Below are 22,619 nucleotides of genomic sequence, written 5' to 3' on the forward strand. Positions count from 1 at the left end.
TATCGGAGCACCTTTTTTTTTTATTAGCCTACTGTATGATTTCATTTTAGAATATACATATACTACAATGCATAATGCAAATGTAACGACTGCCCATGCCTACACATAGTGGCTCAAATAACATTTTATATACCTTATTATAAATAAATCACTGTCAATCGTGAATGATAATTCTTCATGTTTTACAGGTGAAACGTTCATGAGTGTCACGGATTCAGCCGAGGCTGCTCCTCCTCCTTGCTCGGGCAGGCTTCGGCGTTCGTCGTCCCCGGAGTACTAGCTGCTGCCGATCGATGTTTCGGTGTTTGTCTTGTTTGGTCTTTATTGTTTACACCTGTTTCCCATGATGTTTTATTGTGTTCCCTTTATAACCCTCTGTTTCTCATTGTGTATTGTGCGTAATTGTTTTGGTCTTTGCGGCAGTTGCCCATGTGTGCGGGTCTTATTATTTCCTCGCTGTTTGAGGTTGCCTGTGTACTTTGTATTTTGCACTGCATCCAGTAAAGTTTCTGCCAGTAGCTCGGTGTCCTGCTCTTGACTTCGCCTACCGCATACACGTCGCTGTGACAATGAGCCATCTGCATGCCAACCATTTGATCCCAATCACTTTCATGGGATTATGCATTTTGATTTTATTATTCTTGAATGATGTAAGTAGCATATTTTGTTTCAATCAAAGCATATTTAGTCTAGTGGCGTGGCTGTTGAGTTCTGGCCGCATGAGGAAAAAAATGTAATAAGTAGCCTAATTACGTGGTGTTTTTGGTCTAACAGTAGAGCCTATCGTTATACTATGCTATTATATTTGGTTTGTTATGTAGAATACTAATGAATCATTAAGTGATATTGCGAGACATATTGATTCAACTTGAATCTAAATTTAACTGGCTGCACTACACCCCTGGGCTTGGTCCACCGTGTGTGTGTCTATGTGTGCTTTCCGTACCATCGGCCAAAAAGTACTCCACCTCGCCACTGCTGCCCTCATCCCCGTCGCGGGCGAGGAGTGGGTAAACCAGCGCCCCAGGGGGGGCCTCGGAGGACACCACAGCTAGGTAGGGGTATGGCTCCATGGCCCACTCGGGGACATTGTCGTTGACATCTGTCACCCTCAGCTTCACCTTGGTCAGGTACCAGTCAGGCCCTTGAGGACAGGAGAGGAGAGAGATAGTGAGTCAATTGAAGAGACTAGACCAAATAAATAGAATCCTGTACTTCCTGCTTTACTGTCTTTTTATGGGTACACTCAATACCCAAGCCAGTCCACCCATCAAAGAAAATACATAACCACAGTATTACCGATACAGTTCTCTGATTGATTCTTGCTCTACATGACTAAAGGCCTTTCTGGGAGTGCAGGATGGATGTCACAATGTCACAAGGGTGAGGAGGCGTTTCTCCACTTCAGGACAGCTACCAGCCCAGCAGACTTCCTGAAATCCTGCCTCCCCTGGGAGAGTGGCCCAGCCAGGAGCTGATCTGCCCTGACCCAGCAAAGCCTATGTGATCCCCCAAGAGCTTGGCGATAATGCCTCACGACAACAGACTCTTTGTCACCTGTACACTGCTACTGCCCTGCTCCTCCCACACTGGAATGAATAAGAAGATTCCTGCAATCCAATTATCACTGCAGGGAGGAAGAGAGTGTGAAAAGAGAGAGAGAGAGAGAGAGAGAGAGAGAGAGAGAGAGAGAGAGAGAGAGAGAGAGAGAGAGAGAGAGAGAGAGAGAGAGAGAGAGAGAGAGAGAGAGAGAGAGAGAGAGAGAGAGAGAGAGAGAGAGAGAGAGAGACTTGTGTTGTGCAATGTATGAGATGTGGATGTGGTGCACAGAGCTCAGTTGACTTCTGAAGTGAGCTGGAAATGGCTGAAGAGGATGAAACTGAAAGAATAGACAGAAAAGCACATTCAAACAATGGGTATGCTGAATATAGAATCAAGAATGTTATGGCATTGTCAGGAAAATAAACAGTTTGAAGGCTAAGGACTTTCTACAGATATTGAGAGATTAAGACTAGGACATTGACATATTGACTCATCAAATGGCACCAATTAAATCCACCTCTATGAAACGATCACACTCTCCTCAGTTGTTCTTTGTTTTACCTTAGCAAGGTTAGGTAGCTAGATTCCCACACACGTTTCCTCGGGGTCAAGGGTAACAGAGGATTTGTCTAAAACCTCCTCTGTCTGACTACGGGCTATAAACGTGTCTCCTGATCTTCGACAATCTAAACAACTGTTGCAGGAAGTAGCTACTGGCGTTCACCTTCACTGGTTTCCATGACAGCTGTTGTTTACCAGGGAGAAAGAGCTGTCTGCTCTGACCCAACTCTGACCCTCCGTCACTCACAGTCTATTACCTGGTCTATGATGTGCTACACTGTAGTATACTGTATACTGTATGAGTCTGTATGATCTGTCATTTAATTTATGTTCTCATTAGAATATCTCAAAATAGTGACATTTAACCATTGTAGTTATACTTCTCCTAAACTGACATATTAGTTATATGTCCCTTGTACTGACATATTCGTTTTGTCACTATAATGACATATCAACTTGTATTTTTTACTGTATGATCAATTTATGCGAGCTTACATGAATGGTTTGCATCCTTGGTAGCAAACCATTCATGTAAGCTTGCGAGATCAAGCTGGCTCACGAGGCTACAATTGATATTCTATGACGTCAAATTCCAGTGCACCAAAAATAACCAATATTTCTCATAGTGTAATAGACCTTGCCATATGAGGGTCAATAACATTTTCACTGTTGGGTTGCACAAACCAAATACATGTTGATAATGTATTTCAAAACACATTTCCCATTTCTTTACTGGGCTATACCTATAGGTTTAGCTGTCCAGTGTTTTGTGAAACGCAAAATACTCTGCACCCCGAGTGGCTAGCTGAGGCATGTTCTCCACTGAAACACAATTGCTCCAAAGTTTGTGACAGCTCTTAAAATGATTGTTAGAGCAACAAAAAAAATCTGGATCAAAAAGGGGCGTGGCAAGTCAAATCTAATTTTATTTGTCACATGTGCCAATACAACTGGTATAGACTTTACCGTGAAATGCTTGCTTACGAGGCCTTCACAACGATGCAGAGTTTTAAAATAATAATACATAAAAAATATGGCGCGGTCGGCCCGTCTGCGCGGCTGAATTTTAGAGAACATTTTAGGGACCCACGTCTTACCGGTGTAGAGAAATGTTTGCATTTTTAAGCCAATTTCCTGTAATTCTACAAATTCCTCCATGGAGCTGAGAGACATTTTAGCAGTTTTAAAGCTAATTTACTGCAATTCTACAAATTTTGTCATGCAGCTGAGAGAAAATGTTGCAGTTTTAAAACAAATTTCCTGCGATTCTACAGTACATCCTCTGCCATGGAGCTGAGAGGACATTTTGCAGTTTTAAAGCTAATTTCTTGCAATTCTATGCATTTTGCTATAGCTAATGCTATGTTCTATTTATACTGCCAAATTCATTGTTTTTGGAATTTTCAATTCTCCCTGACTGTCTATCTTTTATTTTGTTGATGGTTAATTCTCAAAGATTATATTATAAATATATATATATATATATATATATATATATATATATATATATATATATATATATATATATATATATACTGTAGGTCCATTATCTTTTCTATATACTTTATAACTTTTTCACTGTTTGGACTTAGGCGACCCGTAAAAACACTCAGACGGCCCACCCAAGGATTTCAATGGCAGAAAAATCCCTGTTAGAGGGATAATAACTAAGAGGCAGAGGCTAGAGGAGATAATTAATCTAGTTTTGCTACCGGCGCTTTGAAGTCTGTTTGTGGAGAAAAGTTCTCGCGGATCAGATGATAGCTCATTTAGATAAATAGAACAGTATCATGGGGGCAGAGAAAATCATCAATGTTTAGATAGTATCTGTGGAAATGTCGACAGAGGCAGTTTACGCCAGCTACAGAGCTTTAAAAAAATTAATCCAGAATCCATTTATGCTGAGTAATGATCACAGATCTGTATTTATTTCAGATCTGGAAGGTCTAAGAGGCACTCTATCAAGGAAAAATCACTTTACATTTGGTTAAATATCGTTATGTTGTTACAAGCGGGGGAGAAAGTGCAGTGCTCCTGCATGTTTGTGCCTTTCCCAACCATGTCTCTTATAGCTAATTGTGGTGATGATTTTACAAGGCTGGCTTAATAAGCTTGTTATGTAGCGCCTAATCAGAGCCAAGCCACATAATTACAGACCATCAGGAGTAGAATGGTAATGAAGAGTGTGTCAAAGCCGACGTGGGTGTGTGTGTGTGTGTGTGTGTGTGCGTGCGTGAGGCTCCTATGATCTATGGAGCCACAAAAAGAGCAGTGATAAACACACTCAGGCTGAAACTCGCCTTACAGCGTCTCACCTGACTGAGACCAAGTGCTATAATCAAATTATTGTAATGAAGAATCAGATTTAAGTCTCCTCTGAATTTACAAAGCCCATACAAAGTATTAACCGTAGGTCAATCGGTTGAATAAGGTCTATTGTGCGGTATCTAATGAAAAATAGCATCTGCTAAATGGCTGTAATGAAATGTAATGTGATAAAATGGATAGCAGCTACAGTACATTGGGAGTGTCATAGTGTGCTGTTCCCTCCACTGTCTCCCTACAGGGATGTTGTGTTGTTGCTGCCTGATGGTAATCCTCTCCTTGGGCAGTAGCTATATAAAGCTGCTAAGTGGCTTGCTGGTATAAAAAGGTTTTCTGAAGTGCTCTTCTCATATACTGCCACGGTACAAGGAAGGGTGTGTGTGTGTGTGTGTGTGTGTGTTCATATGTGCAGTGCAATGCACGGCAGAGAAGTTTAAGAGAACAGAGCAGTATAAGAGGACAGTACAAAGGAAACTGAACAACCTAAGTAGTCTATGGCACTACACGAACAGGTTAACAAAACACTACATGACAAAGCCTTCACACACAAGTGAATGTGATCTGGCATAGTACACAATACAGGACAGCACATGAAAACAGTACAGGAGAGAATTGTATTGAGATATACCATCTAATTACTGTAATTTCAAAGGCTCCACATAATATGGACGCCACGCTGAATTGCCTGCTGCTTCTTCTTCGAGCCCTTTGCGGGAAAAAGAAAACATGCAACAAATATATCAGTTGGGTACCAAATGAATAGAAATTGCATCTGCAAACATAAATAACCGATGGTGCATCAGATACCTTTTAGGCATGCTTTTTTGCAGTCTGTGGGTATAAAGTGAATTTCTGCGCAGCAGGGAAGAATTAAGACATATTAACCAAATGTTTGCAGTGTTAAAGGGGCCCTATTGTAAATCCCTCACTGTGAGCCTAAAGCACTGTGAGTCTGGACCAGTCAGCATAGGATCAACACACTGAAAGCTCAGAGGACTAAAATCTATTAAGTTCCATCCTCTGCACACTCTGTACTGTAGTGGCTCAAAGCTTCCGAGGTTCGGACACACACAGAGCTCCACAGACACATGCACACAGACACATGCACACACACACACACAAACTAACACGCCATTTAAATGCAATGCATTGCTGACTAGGTGGAATGGAAGTTAATCTAAATTGCTTCACACATACGGAATATATATCTACAATATCCACTATAACAGAATCTAACGTCAAGTCAAATATTCTTTAGCCTTATCCTGCTCTCCCTATGGGGCTCTCCTTAGTGTCTTCTGTTGTGTGTTGCGATGAGAAAGGACACTAGCAGTAAGGAGATAGTAGTACACTTCAGGCTCTCTCATCCCTCCAGCTGTTATCACCACACTGGGCCTAAAGTGGATTGGGAACAGTGGGGAGTTTCTAGAAACACTATTCAACTCTAAGAAAATACTCTGTAAAAGCCTCTTCCCATCAGAGAGTCAGAAGAGGGTTGCGACTTTAAGGAGAGTAATATCTCTCTCTCTCTCTCTCTCTTGCTCATGGATACCTTCTCTCTCCTCCTCCCTTTTTGTTCCAGTCTTCCAGGAAAAATGTGGACATTCCCAGGTCGGGGGCATCCCCCTCCGTCCCTTGCTTTCTCTCTCTCTCCCTCTCTCTCTCTCCCTCTCTCTCTCTCTCTTCACATTTCCAGATATCTATCCCCCTCTGTAACCAGAACCAGGGGTGTTGTTCATAAAGCAGAATTATTTTGGCCATTCACCTCTATCTGTGGCTGTCTGTTTGTGTTAGAGGCTTTAAGAAAGCTCACTCTCTATGCTGTGCTGCTGTGGTAGAGGGAGGGGTCATTTTTGTGTTATGATGGTGATGGTAGCTTTAGGAGGGTAATGATAAATATGGGGCCCATTTGGAGGATCCACTCTCAGCTGTGTTCTCAGGCCTAGAATGGGATCGTAATGAAGAGTAATGGGGCTGCTCTAAAAGCAGACGTGGCCTCTCTGGAACTCTCTGGAACTCTCTCACCCTCTGACCGACTCCAACACTGAGTCACTGAGAGGCCTCTACCAAACAAACACAAAACAATGGGCGCTAGCCAGCATGTACTGCCATAATCTCAGAAACCCAGAACCTAAATATTGCGTAACTGCATCAGCTAGTCACAGATGTTGGGAGAGACTAGTTCTGCCTATACCTAACTAACATAACGGGTGGTTAGCTAGCATGCTGCCTCTACCAAACCAAGACAACCGGCGTTAGCTAGCATACTGCCTCTACCTAACCAAGACAACAGGTGTTAGCTAGCATGCTGCCTCTACCAAACCAAGACAAAAGGTGTTAGCTAGCATGCTGCCCTACCAAACCAAGACAACTGGCGTTAACTAGTATACTGCCTCTACCAAATCAAACTTTATCTTTGAATGATATACATATACATATATATATACATGTATTTCTGTTGTATTTTTGACTTTGTTTTGTTTTACCCCATATGTAACTCTGTGTTGTTGTTTTTATCGCACTGCTTTGCTTTATCTTGGCCAGGTCGCAGTTGTAAATGAGAACTTGTTCTCAACTGGTTTACCTGGTTAAATAAAGGTGAAATAAAATAAATTTAAAAAAATACACTACTGGAGCTCAATTAGACCATAGCTCTTGCTCCTCTGTCCCAGCAGTTATCTTATGTTGCAGTTATCTTATGGTGACCTCCATCCCTCTATCCCTCTTTCCATTTCCCAGTGTGGTGGTGATTGATGGGGGTGTCCAGGGAGCCCAGTTGCCTGCCCAGCCCAGAGTGGACAGGGCCAGGCAGGAGTCACTGAGGAGCTATACGGGCTTAATGGGAAAACAGTAAGAATGTATGGCCGAGACAGCGTTAATCTATCACCAAAACCAGAATCTGGGCAGACGTTGTTTAGATTCTAGGATGGACCAATCATTATTGGGCCTGCTGTTGTTGTATATAAGGAACAATATTGAGTCCAACATGGCATGGTATGTAGTGATATTACACAGTTGAATTGATCGGTATGCAAGTGAATGCAGAGAACTAGTGTGTGTCTGAGCTGCGAAAGAATGCTGTTGCCATCTCTCATCCCTCTCAACGCCTCACATAGCTCAAACACACACACACACACACACACACACACACAGTGTGGTGCCAGGACAACAACCTTTCCCTCAACGTGAGCAAGACAAAGGAGCTGATTGTGAACTACAGGAAAAGGAGGGCCGAGCACGCCCCCATCCACATCGACGGGGCTGTAGTGGAGCGGGTCAAGAGCTTCAAGTTCCTCTGTATCCACATCACTAAAGAATTAACATGGTCCAAACACACCAACACAGTCGTGAAGAAGGCACGACAACGCCTCTTCCCCCTCCGGAGGCTGAAAAGATTTGGCATGGGCCCTCAGATCCTCAAAAGGTTATACAGCTGCACCATTGAGAGCATCTAGACTGGCTGCATCACAGCTTGGTATGGCAACTGCTTGGCATCCGACCGCAAGGCGGTACAGAGGGTACTGCGTACGGCCCAGTACATCACTTGGCTGGAGCTCCCTGCCATCCAGGACCTCTATACCAGGCGGTGTTAGAGGAAGGCCCTAAAAATGGTCAAAGACTCCAGTCACCCAAATCATAGACTGTTCTCTCTGCTACCAAACAGCAAGCGGTACCGATGCACCAAGTCTGGAACCAACAGGACCCTGAACAGCTTCTACCCCCAAGCCATAAGACTGCTAAATAGTTAACCAAATACGCTGCTGCTACTGTTTATTATCTATCTAGTTTCCTAGTCACCTATACCTACAGTATATGTACGTACAGTGCCTTCGGAAAGTCTTCAGACCCTGTTACGTTACAGCCTTATTCTAAAATTGATCAAATTCAATTTGTTCTTCATCAATCTACACACAATACCCTATAATGACAAAATGAAAACAGGTTTTTAGAAATGTTAGCAAATGTATTATATATAAAAAACAGAAATACCTTATTTACATAAGTATTCAGACCCTTTGCTATAAGACTCGAAATTGAGCTCAGGTGCATCCTGTTTCCATTGATCATCCTTGAGATGTTTCTACAACTTGATTGGAGTCCACTTGTGGTAAATTCAATTGATTGGACATGATTTGGAAAGGCACACACCTGTCTATATAAGGTCCCACAGTTGACAGTGCATGTCAGAGCAAAAACCAAGCCATGAGGTCGAAGGAATTGTCCGTAGAGCTCCGAGACAGGATTGTGTCGAGGCACAGATCTGGAGAAAGTCACCAAAAAATGTCTGCAGCATTGAAGGTCCCCAAGAACACAGTGGCCTCCGTTATTCTTAAATGGAAGAAGTTTGGAACCACCAAGACTCTTCCTAGAGCTGGCCACCCGGCCAAACTGAGCAATCGGGGGAGAAGGGCCTTGGTCAGGGAGGTGACCAAGAACCCGATGGTCACTCTGACAGAGCTCCAGAGTTCCTCTGTGGAGATGGGAGAACCTTCCAGAAGGACAACCATCTCTGCACACTTCACCAATCAGGCCTTTATGGTAGAGTGGCCAGGCGGAAGCCACTCCTCAGTAAAAAGCCCATGACAGCTCGCTTGGAGTTTGCCAAAACGCACCTAAAGACTCTCAGACCATGGGAAACAAGATTCTCTGGTCTAATGAAACCAAGACTGAACTCTTTGGCCTGAATGCCAAGCGTCACGTCTGGAGGAAACCTGACAACATCCCTACGGTGGAGCATGGTGGTGGCAGCATCATGCTGTGGGGATGTTTTTCAGCGGCAGAGACTGGGAGGCTAGTCAGAATCTAGGAAAAGATTAACGGAGCAAAGTACAGAGAGATCCTTGATAAAAACCTGCTCCAAAGCACTCAGGACCTCAGACTGGGGCGAACGTATACCTTCCAACAGGACAACGACCCTAAGCACACAGCCAAGACAACGCAGGAGTGGCTTCTGGACAAGTCTCTGAATGCCCTTGAGTGGCCCAGCCAGAGCCCAGACTTGAACCCAATTGAACATCTCTGGAGAGACCTGAAAATAGCTGTGCAGCGACACTCCCTATCCAATCTGACAGAGTTTGAGAGGATCTGCAGAGAAGAATGGGAGAAATTCCCAAAATACAGGTGTGCCAAGCTTGTAGCATCATGCCCAAGAAGATTTGAGGCTGTAATCGCTGCCAAAGGTGCTTCAACAAAGTACTGAGTAAAGAGTCTGAATACTTATGTAAATGTCATATTTCCATTTCTTTTTTTAAATACATTTGCAAATATTTATAAAAACCTGTTTTTGCTATGTCATTACGGGGTGTCACGATCGTCATAAGAAGTGGACCAAGGCACAGCGTGATAGGCGTACATCTTTTAATGAGTACTTAATACATGAACAACAAAACAACAAAACGATACGTGAAGTCAAAAGGTTCACCAACACAAACCTATACAGAACAAGATCCCACAAATAACTAGTGCCAACAGGCTGCCTAAGTATGGTTCCCAATCAGAGTCAATGAGAATCAGCTGCCTCTGATTGGGAACCACCCTGGCCAACATAGAAAACACGAACTAGAACGAAACATAGAAAATACAACATAGACACTACACACCCTGGCTCAACATAAAGAGTCCCCAGAGCCAGGGCGTGACAGTATCCCCCCCCCAAAGGCGCGGACTGCGACCACGCCAACCAAACTCAAGAGGGTAGGGGCCGGGTGGGCATTCCGCCTCAGAGGCGGATCCGGCTCCGGGCGCGACCACCACTCTCTCGCCACCCCCCCGTAGCGCCCCTGGTCTGGTCCCGCTGGCCGGAGCTGGACTGGACACCGGTGGAGCGGATTGCTCAGGCTCCGGTATGGAGCAGCTGACCGGTGCCCGACCAGGCACCGGTGGAACAGGCACGGCCCGTGCCGGACTGACGACGCGCACCACTGGCTTGGTGCGGGGAGCAGGAACGGGCCGGACCGGGCTGACGACGCGCACCCCTGGCTTGGTGTGGGGAGCAGGAACGGGCCGGACCGGGCTGACGACGCACACTCTGGCTTGGTGCGGGGAGCAGGAACGGACCGGGCTGACGACGCGCACCACTGGCTTGGTGCGGGGAGCAGGAACGGGCCGGACCGGGCTGACAACGTGCACCACTGGCTTGGTGCGGGGAGCAGGAACAGGCCGGACCGGGCTGACGACGCGCACCACTGTCTTGGTGCGGGGAGCAGGAACAGGCCGGACCGGGCTGGCGACGCGCACCACTGGCTTGGTGCGGGGAGCAGGAACAGGCCGGACCGGGCTGACGACGCGCACCACTGGCTTTCTATAATTTTTCAATGTTTCTCTCCGCATTGTTGGGAAGGGCCCGTAAGTAAGCATTTCACTGTTAGTCTACACCGGTTGTTTACGAAGCATGTGACAAATAACATTTGATTTGATTTGACACACACACACAAACACTCTCTACACTTCTCCCCTACACACACACACACACACACACACACACACACACACACTGTACACACATTAAGACAGCAGCGTGTTTAGAAGCGTTGTTAATGGGGACAGGAGAGAGGATAAACCCCTCATTTTCTGAATGTAATCCAGTGAACAGCCTGTGCTGTATACCATCATCTCCCCTCACACATCGTGATTAAACCAGATCAATGCTCATCACACAGCGGGAGAGTAGAGGAGGTATCAACACACAACATTTAGCACCCCTGATCACTAACTTGTATGATTATATTAGTGTGACAGAAGTGACATATTAAAAACAGAAATCTATGATGATCTCTTATTTATATGGTAAATAGGACTAATAATGGGACTTAATTCCCCAAATCTTTGATTATCCTATATCTCATAGTACAATATTAATGCATGTTTAATGGTTTACAATTTAAATGCATAACTTTCTGGTATTCAATGTTTAATATCTACGTGATAAAAGTATGACTTAATTATGACAAAATGTATGATTATTTTATTAAGTACCATAAAAATCTTAGGGATTTGTGTGTGTGTGTGTGTGTGTGTGTGTGTGTGTGTGTGTGTGTGTGTGTGTGTGTGTGTGTGTGTGTGTGTGTGTGTGCGTGTCCACTGGAAGCACTACTAATGACTCCACCACCATCACTACTGTCCCATCCTCCTCCTCAGAGAATCATAACACTGTGGAGACCATATGTTCTTATTAGTCCACAGCATGAAGCTGGACCCCCAAACTGACGAAATGGAGAGGAGGACCACATTCATTAGTTCCATAGAGAACAACAGTAAATTTGCAGTCGGACCGTGCGACGAGAACATTGCACAGACATACTGTCAAACTGGGATTAAAGCACACACGGGGTAGTCCGACCACAGACGCGGAAACCATAACAAAAGCACAGGATATGTGTTCCAACTGTAATGAGAATACAACAAATGGAATGCTAAGCAGTCAGCAGTAGACACAGAGTCGTTCACACATCTGCCTGGGTTGTGGGTAGGCTACATCCCCATGGACTCTCCCCTTCTCTCTCTCTCTCTTTCTCTCTGTGCACACACACTCACAAACACACACACCAACAAGCTCGCCCATACAGTGCACACTGATGACTCATGTCAGCCTTACTTTGTTTTCATCATGAGCCAGCTTCAAATTTCTCCCTTCAATCTTCAATTAAACTGACATTTCATCTTTTGACAGAAGTCCCTTACAACACATTACGCCATTACGGCAATTACATTTATTTTCGCTTACTGAAATTCCTATCAAAATACTACACTAAGCAACTCTGCCAGCCATGTAATTTTTCTGCAGCAAAATCTCTTTGTCCACAAAACAATAATTTCCAGAGATGTCTATATACCCTATATTTTGTTTTTTAACAGCTCTTCTCGTGGGCTGAAAGTTGAGCCGCAACCATTGTTTTACTCAGTTAATTGGACCTCAGAGGGAAAAAGGTAAAGAAACTCAACACAATATAGATAAATAAACACAGACCAGACAATTCCTTTGGTACGTCTGAGAGCCAACACCAATTTTCTATGCTCAGTCTGGTCTCGGCTAGTCTGGTCTGGTCTGAAACGCCTGGCTCTGATTAATTAAATGGTCCCAGAAAGTTCCATCTGCGGTCCACTCAATCACAGTCCTAACTCTCTGCCAGTTTGTAAACTATCAGCAGCAGTCTATCGCAGGCCATCCCTGACACATAAATTGTGTTTAAAGCGATGTTTTGTGACTGGAACATAACAAAAGCCTGCTTGCTTAATCAATAGCGGCAAATCGATTCTGGCCCAGAGGGGAAATGCCAACAGGGAGGATGTGGAGCATGTTAAGGTGACGCTGCTGAGGAAAAACTCAACTCAGTAAACAAAGATGTTTCTGGATTGACAGACATACAGTGAGGGAAAAAAGTATTTGATCCCCTGCTGATTTTGTACGTTTGCCCACTGACAAAGAAATTATCAGTCTATAATTTTAATGGTAGGTTTATTTGAACAGTGAGAGACAGAATAACAACAAAAATATCCAGAAAAACACATGTCAAAAATGTTATAAATTGATTTGCATTTTAATGAGGGAAATACTAACGACTTAGTACTTGGTGGAAAAACCCTTGTTGGCAATCACAGAGGTCAGACGTTTCTTGTAGTTGGCCACCAGGTTTGCACACATCTCAGGAGGGAATTTGTCCCACTCCTCTTTGCAGATCTTCTCCAAGTCATTAAGGTTTTGAGGCTGACGTTTGGCAACTCGAACCTTCAGCTTTCTCCACAGATTTTCTATGGGATTAAGGTCTGGAGACTGGCTAGGCCACTCCAGGACCTTAATGTGCTTCTTCTTGAGCCACTCCTTTGTTGCCTTGGCCGTGTGTTTTTGGTCATTGTCATGCTGGAATACCCATCCACGGCCCATTTTCAATGCCCTGGCTGAGGGAAGGAGGTTCTCACCCAAGATTTGACGGTACATGGCCCTGTCCATCGTCCCTTTGATGCGGTAAAGTTGTCCTGTCCCCTTAGCAGAAAAACACCCCCAAAGCATAATGTTTCCACCTCCATGTTTGACGGTGGGGATGGTGTTCTTGGGGTCATAGGCAGCATTCCTCCTCCTCCAAACACGGCGAGTTGAGTTGATGCCAAAGAGCTCCATTTTGGTCTCATCTGACCACAACACTTTCACCCAGTTCTCCTCTGAATCATTCAGATGTTCATTGGCAAACTTCAGACGGGCATGTATATGTGCTTTCTTGAGCAGGGGGACCTTGCGGGCGCTGCATTTCAGTCCTTCACGGCGTAGTGTGTTACCAATTCTTTTCTTGGTGACTATGGTCGCAGCTGCCTTGAGATCATTGACAAGATCCTCCCGTGTAGTTCTAGGCTGATTCCTCACCGTTCTCATGATCATTGCAACTCCACGAGGTGAGATCTTGCATGGAGCCCCAGGCCGAGGGAGATTGAAAGGTCTTTTGTGTTTCTTCCATTTGCGAATAATCGCACCAACTGTTGTCACCTTCTCACCAAGCTGCTTGGCGATGGTCTTGTAGCCCATTCCCTGACATCCTTGGAGAGCTCTTTGGTCTTGGCCATGGTGGAGAGTTTGGAATCTGATTGATTGATTGCTGGTAGAGCACGGCGCTTGTAACGCCAAGGTAGTGGGTTCGATCCCCGGGACCACCCATACACAAAAAAAAAAATGTATGCACGCATGACTGTAAGTCGCTTTGGATAAAAGCGTCTGCTAAATGGCATATTTTTATATTTTTCTGTGGACAGGTGTCTTTTATACAGGTAACAAACTGAGATTAGGAGCACTCCCTTTAAGAGTGTGCTCCTAATCTCAGCTCGTTACCTGTATAAAAGACACCTGGGAGCCAGAAATCTTTCTGATTGAGAGGGGGTCAAATACTTATTTTTTTGTTGTTATTCTGTCTCTCACTGTTCAAATAAACCTACCATTAAAATTATAGACTGATCATTTCTTTGTCAGTGGGCAAACGTACAAAATCAGCAGGGGATCAAATACTTTTTTCCCTCATTGTATGTTGTGGCCCTTCAAAATCTTTATCCGGAATAGTTAAAGGTATAGACCCGGCCGGCAAGATTTACGCAACAACTAAGCGCGTTGAAGCGCGAGGCTAAACTTCTCTGCTTTTTGGTCCCGTAGCTACCACGTTGAGTGGCGCAGTGGTCTAAGGCACTGCATTGCAGTGCTAGCTGTGCCACTAGAGATCCTGGTTCGAATCCAGGCTCTGTCGTAGCCGGCCGCGACCGGGAGACCCATGGGGCGGCGCACAATTGGCCCAGCGTCGTCCAGGGTAGGGGAGGGAATGGCCGGCAGGGATGTAGCTCAGTTGGTAGAGCATGGCATTTGTAATGCCAGGGTTGTGGGTTCGATTCCAGTATAAAAAAATTAAAATGTATGCACTCACTAACTGTAAGTCGCTCTGGATAAGAGCGTCTGCTAAATGACTAAAATGTAAATGTAAATGTAGTAGGGTGAAGCAAACCTGTGCACATGCCCAGACACTCTGTGTGACTGTGTTAGAGCAAAGTATTGCATGGCGCTCATCGCAATATCTGTGGAGCTGCTTGTGGCAACATTATAACGCTGAGTCTACCTTACCTTAACCTCTATGTCGAGGTGTCAACTGCATTCCAAAAGAACAGAAGGCCAGCTAGAATGTTAGACAAATAGAAAAACAGACAGGATCTCCCCACACAGACACCCCAACCCACCCTTCTGGATCTGTACTGCTGCACAATAGGTAAAACCTGTCGTTTGTGTAACACCACCTCAGGTGCTGGTGACTGGGGCCACTGTAGGACCACTGTAGTCGTTTATCACTCAGCATGGTGCATGGGCATGTAGCAGGGAATCTGTTCCTTAGGAATCCTCCTCCAAGGAGGAGGAGGAGGAGGAGGAGGAGAAAGGCGTTTGCCCCTGACTGTCACTGTTCTCTTCCTCCCTGGCTGTGATGTCCTGGGCCTGACAATGTCTGTAGTAATGGACATAAATAATGCAACCTCTCGGTCTGATAAACCCTCTCCCCTGGACCCATCCTCGTGGAACTAGGCTACACCTCTCCTTTCTCCTGGCCATCAGATGAGCAGTGGAGCAGCTGTGGAGCTGTACAGTGGAGGAGACAGCACTGCAGGGAAGCATGTTCCTCTGACATGGCCAGGCAGACAATGTGTGCGTCCCAAATGGCTCCCTATTGCCTATATTGTACACTACTTTTGACCAGGGCCTGTAGAGCTCTATGTAAGGAATAAGAGTGCCATTTGGGACGCATACAATATACAAGCAGAACATAGAGCAGAAATAGATTGGGTGGAAACTGACATGCAACTGCTTGTGAATGTATTGAGAATGTACTTCAAGCAGAAAGGAGCTATGAGTGTGAAAACTATGTCCCAACACAGGGAGGTAAACATACACACAAACACACATGGGCGTGCGCATACACACCCGCAAGCATGCATGCAGGGACACATGCACACACTCCAGCCACAGCTCGAGTTTCTTTACAAATGTAATAAATTCAGATAGCATGGCATTGTGAAATAGTTTTCTGTAGTAAATATACAGCCCCAGAGTCACACATTACACAGGAAATAAGATCAGGTCTCATCCCAATTCATTTCATATCACAATAGGAACATGCAAATTAATTCGTTGGAGGAGAAGCAGTGGGAAAAGGGAAAATTGGATTAAAGACAGCATGAGGCAACTAGACAAGAAAATGACTAGAACTAGAGATCTGAAATTCTCTGACAAAGCAGGCTGATTTTAGGTGCCGTATGGATCAAGCATTAATGGAGAGCTGATCTAAAATCAGGTCCCCCCTGTCCATGTAATCTTATTCATTTAAATCTAGAAGGAAAAACGTATCTTAATTCAGCACTCCTACAGTGATAAGATTGATACATACAACCCTAGGTGATTACAAGCTGAGACACGGCTCCTCTCCAAACCACCACCCTGCCCACAGATATCGAAAAGAGAGGGGAATCACTCCAGTCCAATCTCACCCCCCTCTTCCACCTCACCAAGTACTCTCCCGTTTGCTCAGTACTTCTCCAATCTCCTGCCCCTTCCAACACCATTAACTGATTCAAGCACAGGGGCAGGAAAAAGTGACAGTCAAAGAGAATCAGATTATACTTTACATTCTGTTCCAATAAAACTAAGCTACTAAGCTGATGGCCTTTGTGGAAACTAAATCTTTACACAGGAATAATGAAGAGTTCTCTCTCCCTCTCCAACACGACACCTTACTACTGTCTATCGTGATGACCTAATTCACTGGCTTCTCCTCCTGTCTCCCCATGCTGATTCCACAGCTGCTGGTGTAGAGGTGACAGAGAGCGACTACAGCACACTCTTAGAAAAAAGGGTTCCAACAGGGTTCTTCGGCTGTCCCCATAGGAGAACCCTTTTTGGTTCCAGGTAGAACCCTTTTTGGTTTCAGGTAGAACCCTTTTGGGTTCCATGTAGAACACTCTGTGGAAATGGTTCTACCTGGAACCAAAAGAGTTCTACCTAGAACCAAAAAGGGTTCTTCAAAGAGTTCCCCTATGGGGACAGCCGAAGAACCCTTTTTAGGTTCTAAATAGCACCTTTTTTTCTAAGAATGTACCATGGACAGCTCTCTACCCCTGGATCCCATAGAGCTGTCTGGGGGTGTAGACAAGTGGCCACTGGGCCACACACACAGCTTCAGTCACACAGGTCACACTAATATCCCTATGGACCGCCATGCTATAGCTACCCGCTTTACCACACAGCCATTGGAAAAACCGAACCCAAGTAAAACACATCCAGTATAACATACTAATAAGTGTAGGATTGTTGGTGCAAAACAGACTCAAAATAAAATCCAGCAGAAAATGTGTTTAAACACAAAAAGGGCCATGTGTGATGGGTAGTCTGCTTTTTAAAAGACCAGCCCTCAAAGAAGCAGACAGCACTGTCTGGCAAGCCAGTCATAGGACATGGCAAATCTTTAATCAGGCAGAGACAAGGTGGCAGATGAATAGTCCTCGCATCACAACATGAATATAAGAGTTTTCATATGTTCTCAATAAATCAATAATTGTTAATTGTGAATGTATTTCCCCCGAAAACATAATGTTGCATAACTATCCATGCATTCTCAAGAAATAAAGAATGTGATTCATAAATTGATTTCTCAAAAAACAAACATGAAACCATCCCATACAGACAGACAGACAGACAGACAGACAGACAGACAGACAGACAGACAGACAGACAGACAGACAGACAGACAGACAGACAGACAGACAGACAGACAGACAGACAGACAGACAGACAGACAGACAGACAGACAGACAGACAGACAGACAGACAGACAGACAGACAGACAGACAGACAGACAGACAGACAGACAGACAGACAGACAGACAGACAGACAGACAGACAGACAGACAGACACTACAGACAACCATGAACACATGCTGTGCATCAAATACCACCAGGCTATTGAAACAAAATCCCAGCAAGTTTCTCACACACTGCTGAACATCACAATTGAGCACTGGGCACACTGGGAAACTGGCACTACAACCAAAACAAATCACTGGCCCCTGGCCAACATGAACCCTGTAAGGGCCCAAACTCTGGGAGCCACAACAACTCTCACACACTGCTGTACATCACAATCAAACATTGGCACTGTAAAATCATAGCAAATAATTTGCCACTGCGCCAAGTTCCAACATCATCTCTGTAGGGGCCAAACTCTAGGGTCCCTAACGCAATGGGCCAGACAACTGTCAACACAATTACACAACAGGGCATCATATGGTTTCTCTTTCCCTCCAAGAATGCCAGAGGTTGATTCCTAAGCGTGGAAGTGCCTCTCCAAATCCCTGGGAGTGAGTGAGTGAATGAGTGGGGATTAAAGGTCTAATGCCAGCAGATGAGAGAGAGGGGGGGGGGGGGGGGGTCCACACTAGATCTTCACTCCAAAACAACTTCACAGCCGAGTCTACAGTAGAGTATGTCTATGGTGGCTGGAGTCTATTTAATAAATCAATTAATAAGTCTATAATAATATTTGGCCCTAATTAAAATCATCATAATTATTTGGCCCTAATTTAAAAAAAGTAATAGCTGTTAGAGTTATACATAAACATGAGTTACATAATATTATTGTATGAGCATGTCATAATGACACATAATTTTACACTGAAGCAGGTAATGTGAAACCTTGTGTACCTGTTGAATGTATTGTAACTAGCCTGCTCAAATAGCTTTTTCTGAACAGGCTATATACCCAATGTACATGTTGCTCTTTTGGGGCATTACTGAGGGATAGTGACTGTAGGGCGACTTTTTTTCAGCCATCCAGATGGTCGTAAAATACTGCGCTATTAAAGTGACATCATGCATGCGTAATAGACGTTTGTCAATTAAATAAGGGCATTACCACTCTGCAAATATCGCACTGAAGACATGCACACAGTAAAGTGCAGATTTAGTACACACCTCGTTGATCTTGTATTTTGACAGTGAATTCCACGAACGGTTCAGTCTCCCTGTCCAGCCGCCTGGCTACCACGATATCTCCACTATCCTTGCCCACGTTGATTGGGGTGATATCTGTCTCCGGGTAAACCAGCTCAAAGGAGGCTGCCTGAAACCTGGCTGGGCTCAGGTTCATAACTACTGAACCGATACTTGCATCTTCGGATACATTGAGGAAGACCATGCTACCAGAGTCCAACAATGCCCTTTGCATACGCCCTGCCCTGCCCAGGCTGCCTAACTCCCTTGTCTGGCCTGGGCGCAATTGGCACCACTGTCGTGGAGTAACCGTGACCTCCACCCCCTTACTGATTCTGCAGGGCCAACCGTGGTCTTTGGCAAAAACATAGAACTTGATTGTAGATGGAAGCCCCAGTATTGAGTCCACCAGTAAAACTTCACCCGTTTGTGGTACCACGTAGAAACTGCCGTTTTTGGGAACGGAGAAGTATGTCAACTCTGCGTTCTTTCCGCTGTCTGCGTCAAGTGCCTTCACCGTGTGAACTACAGACCGGAGTGGAGTCACGTCATTTAAAGTTAATTTCAAGTCTGCATTGCGAAAAGTGGGTTCGTGGTCGTTGGTGTCCAAAACGTCCACTTTCACCGACGCAACTTCAAAGACAACATGGTCCGCTGACACGCATGTTTGGCAACATAAACCTATACTCAGTAGGTATTCGGAACGCTCTTCCCTGTCCAAAACCTTGGAAGTTTTAAGTAATATATTTCCCCGTTTGTGGTGGGCAAAGACGTGGAAATCGTCGCTGCCATTCCCATACAGTTTAAAGTGCATTCTCGATCCTGGACACCATTTTTGCGCGTTGATGCGCTTAACAGGAATGCTTAGTCCATTCACTTTTGATGCCGTCGGCGAGTTCTCAAATGCATGCCCATGAAAGAAAGGCAGTCGATCATCCGATTTATATCCTAAAACAAACGTCAGGCAGTAAGACAGTAAAATAACCAAAATCATGGTGGTAACAAGTTTTAGCCTACCACCAAGTGGTTCAGGAGTTTCAATTGTGACAGCAAATCATTGAAAGGCAAAAATAAAATGTCCCAGTCTGGTAAAATCTAAAAGCTGTCACATATTTGTACGACGTCTCCTCCATGAATTAACCTGTGTCTGCTGAACTTTCACCTTAGTATCCGGTGAGATCTCTCGACTGTCTGTCGCTATTCAGTTCAGCCCTACGTGCAGTCCACCGCTGCAGGCAGTTACTGGCTGCACACTACCAGCAGCTTTCAGCCCTGGCGTGCTGGACAGCGCCAAGCGCGGGGGCGTGGCGCGCCGGGATAGAATCCTCGGAGAACCCCACCCCATCTGACTGCCTGGAGGCTGCTTGGATCCTGGGATTAAGTCCGTTCCAATGCGGTCAAGACGTCTGCGACAATAAATAAACCACTTGTACAACCATGAACCATTGAGCACTCTCAGTTATTGATCTCCACTCTTTAGTCCGAAGCCTTAGGGGGAGTCGAGCAGTGAGGCAGCTCTCTCCAGGCAAAAAGTCAATTTCAACTCAGAGATTAAATTTGATCTGGAAAGCTAGGAATATGACAAATGGTAGAGACTATATGAATAGACAGCATAATAGCAAATGGGGAGTCAAGATTAGAATGCTGTACATGGGAACTCAAACAAAAAAATATGCATTGTGAGATATAGCCTAGCAGTAAGAGCATTGGGCCAGTAACCGAAAGGTCGCTGGTTCGAATCCCGAGCCGGCTTGGTGGAAGAACTCTGGCTTGGTGGAAGAACTCTGCCCTTCTGCACTTGAGCAAGGCAGTTAACCCCGAAACAACAACTCCCCGGGCGCCGATTAAGGCAGCCCCCTGCACCTCTCTAATTCAGAGGGGTTGGATTAAATGCGTAAGACACATTTCGGTTTCGGTTGAATGCATTCAGTTGTGCAGCTGACTAGATATCCCCTTTCCCTATTATCAGAGTGAGAAAAGGGTTTTGCAAACTGTGTTCAGCAGAGTGCTAACAATCAACACTGTCACTGCTCCTTACCCCCTGCCAGTGTACCCACCCACCCACGATCCAGAACACCCCAACATTATTATCTGCACACACACAAATCCGCCCAGCAATTTCATGGCTCTTGACTCCTACAGTATATGGCAATAGCTAAATATGTGGATATGGACTGTGCATAGGCCTGTTTCATGTTGCCAAATGTGTTTTCAGTGTCACAAAATAGATAAGAGGATAAAGGCATAGCGGAACTTGAATGCCTTGGTGTCATCCAGCACAGAGACGTTGAGGATGCTGTCTATTGAGGTGGGCCCCGATTCTCCACACTTCCTTTGTAAGTTACATTTCCTGTCACAGGAAAACATAGGATTAGTGTAAGAATTGTCTGGAGGGAGTTTCCAACATTGTTAAATCCATGATGGGGAGTGTGCAAGTGCACATTTAGGAACAAGGGCTCTTCCCTGACCAGTAGGCTACACTTTCTTTCAAAGTTGCATTTCCTGTCACAGATTTAAAAACATTGGATTCGTGTACGCATAGGCTGGAGGGAGTTTCCAACATTGTTCAATCCATGACCAGGAGTGTGCAAGTGCACATTTATGAACAAGGGTCAAGGGCTCCTCCCTGACAGTACATTTTAAAAGAGGATCTAGTATATTTAGTATTTATTAGGATCCACATTAGCTGCTGCTACTCTTCCTGGGGTCCAAACAGGGTTAAAACAATTACATCACAACAAAACACAACAACAGCGTACATCATAAAACAATACATCAAAGCCTCCCATAAAACAATACATCAAAGGCCTCCCGAGTGGCGCAGCGGTCTAAGGCACTGTATCGCAGTGTTGCGGCATCACTACATCCTGGGGTTCAATCCCAGGCTGTGTCATTACCGGCCGTGACCGGGAGTCCCATAGGGCGGCGCACAATTGGCCCAGCGTCATCCAGGTTAGGGGAGGGTTTGGCCAGGGGGGCTTTACTTGGCTCAACGTGCTCTAGCAACTCCTTGTGGCGGGCCAGGCGCCAGCAGGCTGACCTCGGTTGTCAGTTGAATGGTGTTTCGTCCGACACGTTGATGCAGCTGGCTTCCGGGTTAAGCTAGCAGGTGTTAAGAAGCGCGGTTTAGCAGGTCATGTTTCGGAGGACACATGACTCAACCTTTGCCTCTCCCGAGCCCGTTGGGGAGTTGCAGTGATGAGACAAGATCGTAATCACGAAATTGGGTGGGGGAAAAAACATAAAAACAAATACATCACACAATATGTTATTATAATATTACTCTCTTATTACACATTTACAATATAAAATCCACAATACCACAACCTTACAATCTGTGTGTGTGTAAAGTGCGTGTGTTAGAGTGTGTGTGCGTATGCGTGTGTGTGTGTTTGTGTCTCTTCACAGCCCGCGTTGTGCCATGAGGTGTTGTTATGTCAGTTTTTTTAATCTGATGTTGCTGCTCACTTCAGTTACCTGATGTGGAAGAGAGTTCCATGTAGTCATGGCTCTATGTAGTACTGCGTGTTTCCCAGTCTGTTCTGGACTTAGTGACTGTGAAGAGACATGGGGGCTCATTAGGATCCTTCTCCATCCAGAGTGGGCAAGAGAGAGAGAGAGAGAGAGAGAGAGAGAGAGAGAGAGAGAGAGAGAGAGAGAGAGAGAGAGAGAGAGAGAAAGAGAGAGAGAGGGCGAG

General features: G+C 45.0%; 1 protein-coding gene across 1 annotated transcript in view; it reads right to left on the bottom strand.

The window, feature by feature from the left end:
* LOC311134884 (putative neural-cadherin 2) overlaps positions 1-19,916 on the bottom strand; it is a gene marked incomplete at both ends in the record, with an annotated part of 81,618 nt that extends 61,702 nt beyond the window's left edge. The window contains 2 exons of the mRNA XM_084168650.1: positions 900-1,144; positions 18,905-19,916. Coding sequence (XP_084024776.1) covers positions 900-1,144; positions 18,905-19,916 — 1,257 coding nt within the window. The remainder of the gene's footprint in view (positions 1-899; positions 1,145-18,904) is intronic.
* Between the last annotated feature and the right edge of the window lie 2,703 nt (positions 19,917-22,619).

Source organism: Coregonus lavaretus, assembly GCF_964263955.1.
Source record: "Coregonus lavaretus genome assembly, chromosome: 9".
NCBI classification, from domain to species: Eukaryota; Metazoa; Chordata; class Actinopteri; order Salmoniformes; family Salmonidae; genus Coregonus; species Coregonus lavaretus.